At 53.3% G+C, this 8,882-nt stretch overlaps 1 protein-coding gene across 1 annotated transcript in view; it reads left to right on the forward strand.

The window, feature by feature from the left end:
• Nucleotides 1-5,933: 5,933 nt before the first annotated feature.
• LOC109374454 (carcinoembryonic antigen-related cell adhesion molecule 1-like) overlaps nt 5,934-8,882 on the forward strand; it is a 40,878-nt gene continuing 37,929 nt past the window's right edge. Inside the window, 2 exon segments of the mRNA XM_019629035.1 lie at nt 5,934-6,695; nt 7,597-7,953. Of these exon segments, the coding sequence (XP_019484580.1) occupies nt 6,164-6,695; nt 7,597-7,953 (889 nt within the window). The 5' untranslated portion in view covers nt 5,934-6,163.

Consider the following 8,882-nt stretch of genomic DNA (forward strand, 5'->3'; position numbering starts at 1 on the left):
CTTTGGACCAGCCCTCCCCTGCTCTCTAAACCCATCCAGGCTCAAACCCCTTAACAGGGACCCCCATTCCCCAGTGGAGATCTCCTTCCCCCATCCCTTGGCTCTGCCCAATCGGAGCCTCAGCCCCTTTGAGACTGACCTCACTGACCATAGAAATAGGCCATACCCTGCATGGGTGCTCACATGGTCCCTGGAACCAAGGAACCGTGGACAGTTCCCAGCCTTTTTCCCTGTCCTTTGCAGGCGCAGGTAGGGACGCAGGTACACAGAAAATGGGGCTAGCTGGTGTCCACACAAATAGGAACAAGGGTGAAGCAACCACGGACAGCGGACACATCGTGGGTGTAACTTCTTCTCGGCCCCTCCCCCAGTGTCCTGAGCCCTCCTGTCCTCTTCAGCCCAGGCATAGGTTACTGCTCCTAGACATGTCACAGCACAAAGACTCAGGGGTAGGAGTTACAGGGGGTCCATTGTGTCCACCTGTGGAAGTTGGGATGACCTTGTGCAAATGGCCAATGAGGTTGGTTGTAAAGGAGGGGAAGGAGAAGGTTCACAGAGAAAGTGGGTGAGGGCACCCCAGGTGGGGACCGTATGGGCAGATACAGGGAGGCAAGAGCAAGTCTTGATGGAACAAGAGTTATGAGGGGCACTACATGCAGACTTGGAATGACAAGGAGAGGGTGAGAGGGAGGACATGGGGGAATGTGAGACAAAGCAAGACGGTAGCTTTTCTGAAGAGTCGATGTGCTTTGTGGGTGTCTTTCCTCCAGAGCCTGGGCTGAAGAGGACAGGAGGGCTCAGGACACTGGGGGAGGGGCCGAGAAGAAGTTACACCCACGATGTTTCCACTCTCTGTGGTTGCTCCTTCTTTGTTCCTATTTGTGTGGACACCAGCTAGCACCATTTTCTGTTTTCCTGAGCCCCTACCTGCACCTGCAAAGGGAAAAAGGCTGGAGGATGTCCACGGTGCCTTGATTCCAGGAACCGTGTAAGGACAGCCCAGCACTTTCCTGGCTGGACAGGGGCGCTTGTGACTCTCACCCCTTCCTGTTAATATTGTCCCCGCCACAGCTCTTCTTTCCCAGGAAATAGGGGTGGGGGTTGGAATAATTCAGGCATACTATTTCCCCTGTGTGCCCCAGGAAAGAACGGACCCTGAGTTTCAGGTGACTTTCTGCTAAGAGAAAATTCCCATGAGCAGAAAAAGGGCAAATGGGGGAAGGGTCCTCTTTATTCAGATCCTTTCCTGGTGATCATGGGTGGGTCACAGGTCTGTTTACTTTGCCTATGAGCCCCATAACTCCCTAAGGAGAAGGCCACAAAGCCTGGAAATTAACAGCAAAGATTTAGAGGTTTTTCTCAATTGGGGATAGCACAGCCCCCACTCAGAGAGCATCGGGGCGTGCGCGTGCGTGCATGCGTATGTGTGTGTGTGTGTGTGTGTGTGTGTGTGTGTGTGTATTATAGCTCCTTCAGTGAGGCAATAGGCCCTCCAGGACTTAGTGTGGGTGAGAGATTGTAAATGCAGTAAAGGCTCAGACTGCCCCACGTAAGAAATTTTTCATTCAAAGTGCCAATGCCAGCTCCTCAGAAGAAATGAATCAATTGACTTTATTTTTCTTTATAGCCCGTATTCTCAACTGACATAAGTATATTTGTTTACTTGTTTATTTTCTGTCTCCACACCTAGAAAGTGAGCTCCATGAGAGAAGGGACTGCTTTTTTTTTTTTTTTTTTAGCCATCCTGCTACCTGTTGGCAGCTCAGCGGCTGCTCAGCTTGGGCTGACTCGAACTGCTGTTGCTCAGAGCTCAAACTCTTGAGCGAGCTCTTAACCAACTGAGCCACTCAGCCGGCCCGAGAAGGGACTGCTTTGTTTCTAGCAGCATTTTCTGACTCTGTAACTAGGGAAAACCGTGAGATTCATGTTTGATCAGTAGTTAAAGATGCTCTGGATGGAAAGACTAGAACGTGACTGTCCAAAGGACCTCTTCCCTGGTTTTTCATCTTCCCTATTCTGCCTGAAATATTTTGAATTTATTTAAATGACATTGTGCTACACGTAAGGTCTATCTCTAAGTTTTTTTATTCATCATTATCTTGTTTTAGATTTAACGTTAAAAATATATTTAGGTCTCTTTCAGTGATTCTTAACAAGGGGTGGATATGGGAGTGACACCACTCACTATTACCTCTGATGAGCCACTAGCAAATATTCTGCTTCCTGTCCTCATGACATTATGCTCTGCGGGCCGTAGAGGTCTTAGTTCCAAAGTAGGAATGGTTCCACCGGCAGACTCAACAATGACTCCATTGACACATCAGCATTCCCCACTCTTAAGCTACCCAGAAAGTGCAGAACCATGGACAGCGCCAATCTCAGTTCCATCCTTCTTCCCTCACAGGGCCAGGGGTCAGAACAAAGGACAGGCTAACAAGCCCAGAGACTGTGAGGGGGCAGCACCATGGGGCCCCTGTCTGGTACGGGATCAGGGGAGGCCATTGGCTGAGGCCGTGCACAGAGACTCAGAAAGAAGGTGGTACAGAATAGAAACCCCAGAAATGGGGAGGGGGAAGTGGAGGAATACAGGTATTTGGGGGGTTCTGCCTAGGCCGTGGGTGGGATTGTGTATGAAGCTGTCTCAGTACTAAGTGCTTCTCCATTTAAGCTGATATGGACAGAGGGAACCAACAATGGCCCTGGATCAATGTGACTTAACACTTGACTGTTCGGCCAAGGGCACAGGCACACGTGAGGCCCAGGCCAGGATGAACTGGAGAGGAAGGAGACCCCTCTAACCTGATCCAGGGACACAGAGGAGCAGGTGATGCTGTGTGTCCCCAGAATCAGGGTTCCCGTCCTGAGCGCCAGGCCCTGTAAGTGAGAGGGGCAGCTGCCTTGTCCATCCTTCCCCCTCTGCTCCTGGCACATCTTCCCCGGCTGACAAGCCTGGATTCCTTCTCCTCTTCCTCCTCACAGACCCACCAGGCAGCACTTCAGCCACACAGACCACTCCACCAAGGGGCACTCAGTGTAACTTACTGGAGACAAACACAGACTGGCATATACATTCCTGGAAACCTGAGCTTGATAACATCTTATTGAGGGAACAGGCAGGGCCAAAGTGCTTACAGGAACAGAAACTGGGACTCCCGGAGCTGGGACATGATGGAACATTAACATGACATGAGGCCCATGTAAAATGCCTACTGATTGATGTTGAATGAACATGGTGACGCTACACTTCCCTCCTTTCCCACCAGAGGGCGGCAGAGCTACACGACATCCTGGAGCCACCCAGGGGGTGCTGACCTCCCTGGGCAGCGTCCACAGCCCACCAGGGTCCAACCCTCACCAGCATCACTCAGCCCACCGTCCTACTCGCTCTCCAAGCTCCCCACACTGGACTCTGTCAGCTAGCTCCTCCATCCAGCTGCCAGTCCTCTGCTGGCAGTTCCTCACCACTGCCACCCATATCCTTAAAGGGGCAAATGCCCACTTACACTTCAAGTCACAGCCAAAAGGACACTTTTTCACAAGTGCTCTCTGCACCCATACCAGCTGAGACTCAAGTACATGCTCCAGCAATACCAGAAACTTGATCCTCATGGCCCTTCTCTCAATTATAATTAACCTTAGTTCCATGATTTTGCTGCATGCCTGTCTCTGTTACAAGGTAAACTCCATGAGTGCAGGACCCACGTGTGTCCTGTTCTCTGTAGTCCAATGGCCCAACCCAGGGCCTGACACATCACAAGCACTCCGGAAACACTCATTAAATGGATGAGGAAACCACACAATGGATACCTGTCACCCTGTGTGACACCTGGGGTCGGAGTATGTCCTTATAAGCACGGGGGCATTGGTGTGGCCATGGATAAAGGCCACCAAGGGCCCACAGCTGCCCCAGGGATGGGCCTTTACCCCTCATAGAGTCAGGACAGAAGATAGGGACCTCCTAACAGTGAGGGGTTGGACCCCCATTTTCCCCAGAAAACCACAGGCCTGCCCATCTCTACTTTGTGAGTGACGTCTCCTTGGAGGTCAGGGGGGACAGCAGCCTGAGTCCTTCCTCTTCTCACAGAGACCTGACCTGGCACGAGCTCTGGACCCTCAACCCCAGGTGCAGTCACCACCAGGAGAGGAGGGAGCCCACCCTGACCGCAAAGGAAGTCAGCGGGCAACTCCCCATCTTCAGGGTCCTTGGTCCATGGCGACTCCTGCCTGAGGGTCCCTTGAAGACCTATCACCAACCCAAGGAGCCCTAGGGAACAAGGATCATTTCCTGATCAGGAAGAAACAGGAAAACCCAGGATCTGGGGTTGCTTCCATCTCAGAAAGACTGAGGGTCCCACGGGGCTTCCCCATCCTCTGACTGAGTCTCCACGTGGAGCTGCTCCAGCTCCTGGGCCCTGTGGAGAGGCCCAAGCAGATGACAGACAGGGACACAGATGACTGGGATGTAATGCCCCAGAATGTGATGGGGGAAGCACAGTGCATTCTGGGGAACAGCCATGCCCCCAGGCCAGTGCCCTCTCCTGAAAGACTCAAGAGACCACTCACCAGGTCCTTTCTTTGAAACCTCGGGGACACAGAGCTCCTCCTGAAGCAGGACATTCCCCTGGAGGACTGTTCTCTTCACCCTGGATCAGGAGTCCTCTGGACAATGCCTATCCTCTCCCCAGGCTCACCCAGCACTGAGATGGAGTCAAGCAGCCTGAGACTCACAATGACCAGGACTGGGGATAACTGGCCCCTCAGCCTGGAGGTCAGAGCCCACCTCTGCCCAGGGCTCAGGGTCAGCTCACACCCTGTGGAGCCTGGTCAGCATCCCCTGGCATAGCCCCTGACATTGACCGCAGGTCTCCTCTTGCCCTCCAGGGGGCGACGTTGACACACACACACACACACACACACACACACACACTCACACACACACAAATCACAGGAAATTAACACAGGAACCTGCCTCTGCTGAGGAGACGGAAAAGGAGCCTGATTTCTATCCTATAGACCCTTCTGAGGCCCTCCCACATGCCTGCTCTGTCCCACCTACTCCTTCCAGGGGCTTAGGAACACCTACCTGCCTTGTCGGGGTTCCCTGTGCTGCTCCCCACCCCCTGTCTGGCACATCCATGAGGAAGGCGAGGTGAACACAGGAAAGTCCCCCAAGCAGAGTACAGAGCTTGGCCCAATGGTCATGGAGCACGTGGGCAGGCTCTGAGCCACAGCTCAGCCTACACACATGGAGACGGAGGGTCTCCCTGAAACCTTCCCCGAGGACCAGGGAGCCCACAGACACCTGACCACCCACCACTGTCCTCTCTTCCCAGGACACACAGGACACCTTCCCCTTCACACCTGGGAACAGCAGGTCCTTCTGAGACCCCTGATACTGGGTCTCTGTTCCTGGAAACAGAGGCCAGCTTGTTGACACCTGGAGATAGAAGGTGGGTCCCCTCACCAGTCATCAGGCAGCTCACCCCTTTCTCACTCCCATAGTCATCTGTGTGACCTTCCTGCTGGGAGGAAATCCAACCTTCCCAGAGCATTTGAGAACACAGGGAAGACCCTGGTGCCCAGCTGGGTTTGTGTGTCACAAACAGAATTGGGGACCCCTGGGGCTCTCTGTGTGGTGCTGACAGACACAAGACCAGGACAGAGCTGAGTCCAACGCTGGGATGAGTGAGTCGTCCTCTTAGGGGACAGGGGTCCCCATCAGCCGTGCCACTGAAAGGGTGCTCTGCAGACCAGTGTCATCAGTGTCCCCTGAGAGCTTGTCAGATGCAGACTGTTGGTCCACCGCACACCTGGGAGTCAGAATCTGCATGTTTTTGTTTGTTTGTTGTTTATTTTTTATTGTGAAGTATACATTTTTAAAAATTAGTTTCAGCTGTACAACGCAGTGCAATAGAAGAATCTGCATTTTACAGGATCTGCAGACTATCCCTGTGCACGGGGGAGGAGAAAGGGTGCTCAACCTCCACCTCACAGGGTCTCAGCCTGGCCTGGCAGCACCATTACATGGGCAACTGCTGCAGCAGCATTTCTAAGGTGTCACCTGGGCACTCACAATCTTTACAAAGTTCCAAAGCCCAGCGGGGGTGACATCCTAGTGACAAGAGTCCCTGATGTCGCTCTCCGGGCTCCGAGAAAAAGCCAGATGAGGATGACAGAGAGCTGCGTGGGAGGCTACTGTGCACCCAACATGGAACTGTGGGGAATGCCCAGACCCCGATGTCCCAGGCTTCTGCTTGTCCAAACGTGTGTGTGTGTGTGTGTGTGTGTGTGTGTGTGTGTGTGTGTGTGTGTGTGGTGTGTGTGTGTAGGTGGGGGTAGAGAATCACAGCTGAATAAGGCAAAGTCTCAACAGTTCCCTGGAAACGGAAATGTAGACAGAAGGCAAACGGTAAGGAGGGGCCGAGAGAGGCAGCAATGGGGAGGGAATGGGAGGGGCCTGTGCAGAGACCCCGCCCCCGGCCCACGTGAGCAGCGAGGAGCTACTGCCCCTGGAGGAGGCTCAACACACTGGAGGCACAGGACCGCACAAGTCCGGACAGCCGGGCTTGTGAGCGTTACTGGAGCCCAAGCTCTTAGCATCGAGGAAAAGACAGAGGAGGCAGCAGACGCCATGGAGCCTCGCTCAGCATTTTCCCAAAGAGGGCACGTTCCCTGGCACGGATTCCTGCTGGCAGGTGAGAGGGGACGGTTCTCTAGGGGTGGACAGGAGGATGGGACACCGACTGGCTGGGGTCTTCTGCAGAGAACAGGGCTCTCAGAGGGGCCAGAGACCTTTTTATTGGACCTGAGGGGATAAGTCCAGTTGAAGCAGAGTCGGATATGGGAAGGGGACTCAGCAACAGGAAAATCCTCTGATATGGAAGTGTGAGGGGCAGGAAAACCTCAATTACAGTAAGTATTACAAGTTATTCATCAGTGAGCAGTAATTGCTGAAACTGATGATAATAATAATTTATGTCAGGGTGACATCGAAAGAGCTTAACCAGGGGATATAAACATTGTCTTTACCACCACCCTCAGAAATGGGCAAATACACACCAGGAGGAGGAGGGCCCTGGGAACACTCATTCATTCACCCACAGGTATCTGCAGCCTGTCCCAGGCACTGGGGGTACAAGATCAGACAAGCCCCTGCCTACATGCACCTCACATTTCATGGGGAGGAGACAGACAAGGAAAGATCCAGATGTGACGTCAGGTACCCACAAGTGCCATGAAGAGAACAGAGCAGGGAAAGGTCAGAAAGTGAAGACAGGGACTATAGAGGAGGGGGTCAGGGCAAGTGTCTCCCTAGGACGCCCCTGAGTGTCAGCAGGGGTCTGAGGGCAGGTAGGGGGTGAGCCAGGTGGACACCTGGAGAAGAGTATTAGAAACAGAGGAAGTAACAGGTTCAGGGGTGCTGGAGTAATGGTGGCCATGCTGCTGACCTTGACCATGGGACACACACACACACACACACACACACACACACACACCCAAAGGCTGAGAGGTGAAGAGACCTCAGGATCTAGGGCCTCATCTTTCCATCTCAACACATAGATCCAGATATTGATCAATTTCTCTCTTTCCTCCTAGTCTCACTCTTAACCTTCTGGAGCCCGCCCACCACTGCCCAACTCACTCTTGAATTGATGCCGCCCAACGCGGTAGAAGGGAAGGATGTGCTTTTCCTTGTCCACAATCAGAATCAAGATCTTCTACGCTATGTCTGGTACAAAGGGGAAAGAGGAGACCCCAACCATATTGCATCATATAGAACAGACACTCAGAGAAATGAAACTGGGCCAGCACACAGTGGTCGAGAGACAATATACCCCAATGGATCCCTGCTGGTCCAGAGAGTCACCCTGGGAGACACAGGATACTATACCCTGCAGTATACAAAAACAGACTTGAAGGCTGAAGAAGTAACTGGACAGCTCAGTGTATTCCGTGAGTGACTCCTCTCTGACCTCTGGGTGTCGGGTGGGGTGAATTCTACTTCACACACACAGATCGACAACCTGGACTCTGCCTCCATCCCCCCAGCATTACATCCCAGGTTGGGGTTGCAGTATTTAGTGCAGGACACACACAGTGGAGACAAGCTTCACAAGATCAGAGTTCCCTTCCCAGATTCCAGCCCCTGCAGAATTCACCCCAGAATGAAGGACCAGTCTGATGGGAGTAACTCAGCAGAGCGAGACCAGTCTCAGTCCAGCCTCTGGGCCAGTTCCGTGACCATGACTCAGAAAGACCCTGCAGGGCTTGGTCAGCCTGGCCTGAGTGGCGCCCTGGGGTCCTGATGGAGAAGCTTAGCCTAGGCAGCCCCTCCCCACACCCCTGACCCAGGGCTGCTGACTCCAAGGATGCTGGGGAGCCTGTCCCAGGTTGGGTTTGGCCTCCTGGGCAGAGCTGACTGGGAGGAACGGTTTCCCAGGTGCCTGAGCCCCGAGTTTCTGAGCTGGTCACCAGCCAGGGCTCAGCCCCAGGAGCCACATCTGGGCAGGGGCGGGGCCTGATCCTTCACCTGAGACTGTGCATTGAGCCCAGATGGACAAGGTCATAGGCCATTAGCTGACTGGCCTGGTGGAGTTAGGAGACCCCAGAGCAAGGTCCATGTCCCCAGGGAGGGGCAGAGGAGAGAAGATGCTCCTGGCAGCTCCTCATCCACCAAGGATCGAACCAGGGAGCCCTGTCTCATGGATCAAATAACAGATGCCGTTACTTTGTGCAGCATTTCTGTTCCAAGCTTTAGGTCAAGTAATTGTGAAAGATTTAAGATTCACAGGCCACATGACAAGTCTGAAACCATTTACCATTTATCCTGTTTCATTCAGGGGAAACTGAGTTACAGGGGAACATAGACCATGACTGGCCAA

This window comes from Hipposideros armiger, unplaced genomic scaffold (genome assembly GCF_001890085.2).
Source record: "Hipposideros armiger isolate ML-2016 unplaced genomic scaffold, ASM189008v1 scaffold_824, whole genome shotgun sequence".
NCBI classification, from domain to species: Eukaryota; Metazoa; Chordata; class Mammalia; order Chiroptera; family Hipposideridae; genus Hipposideros; species Hipposideros armiger.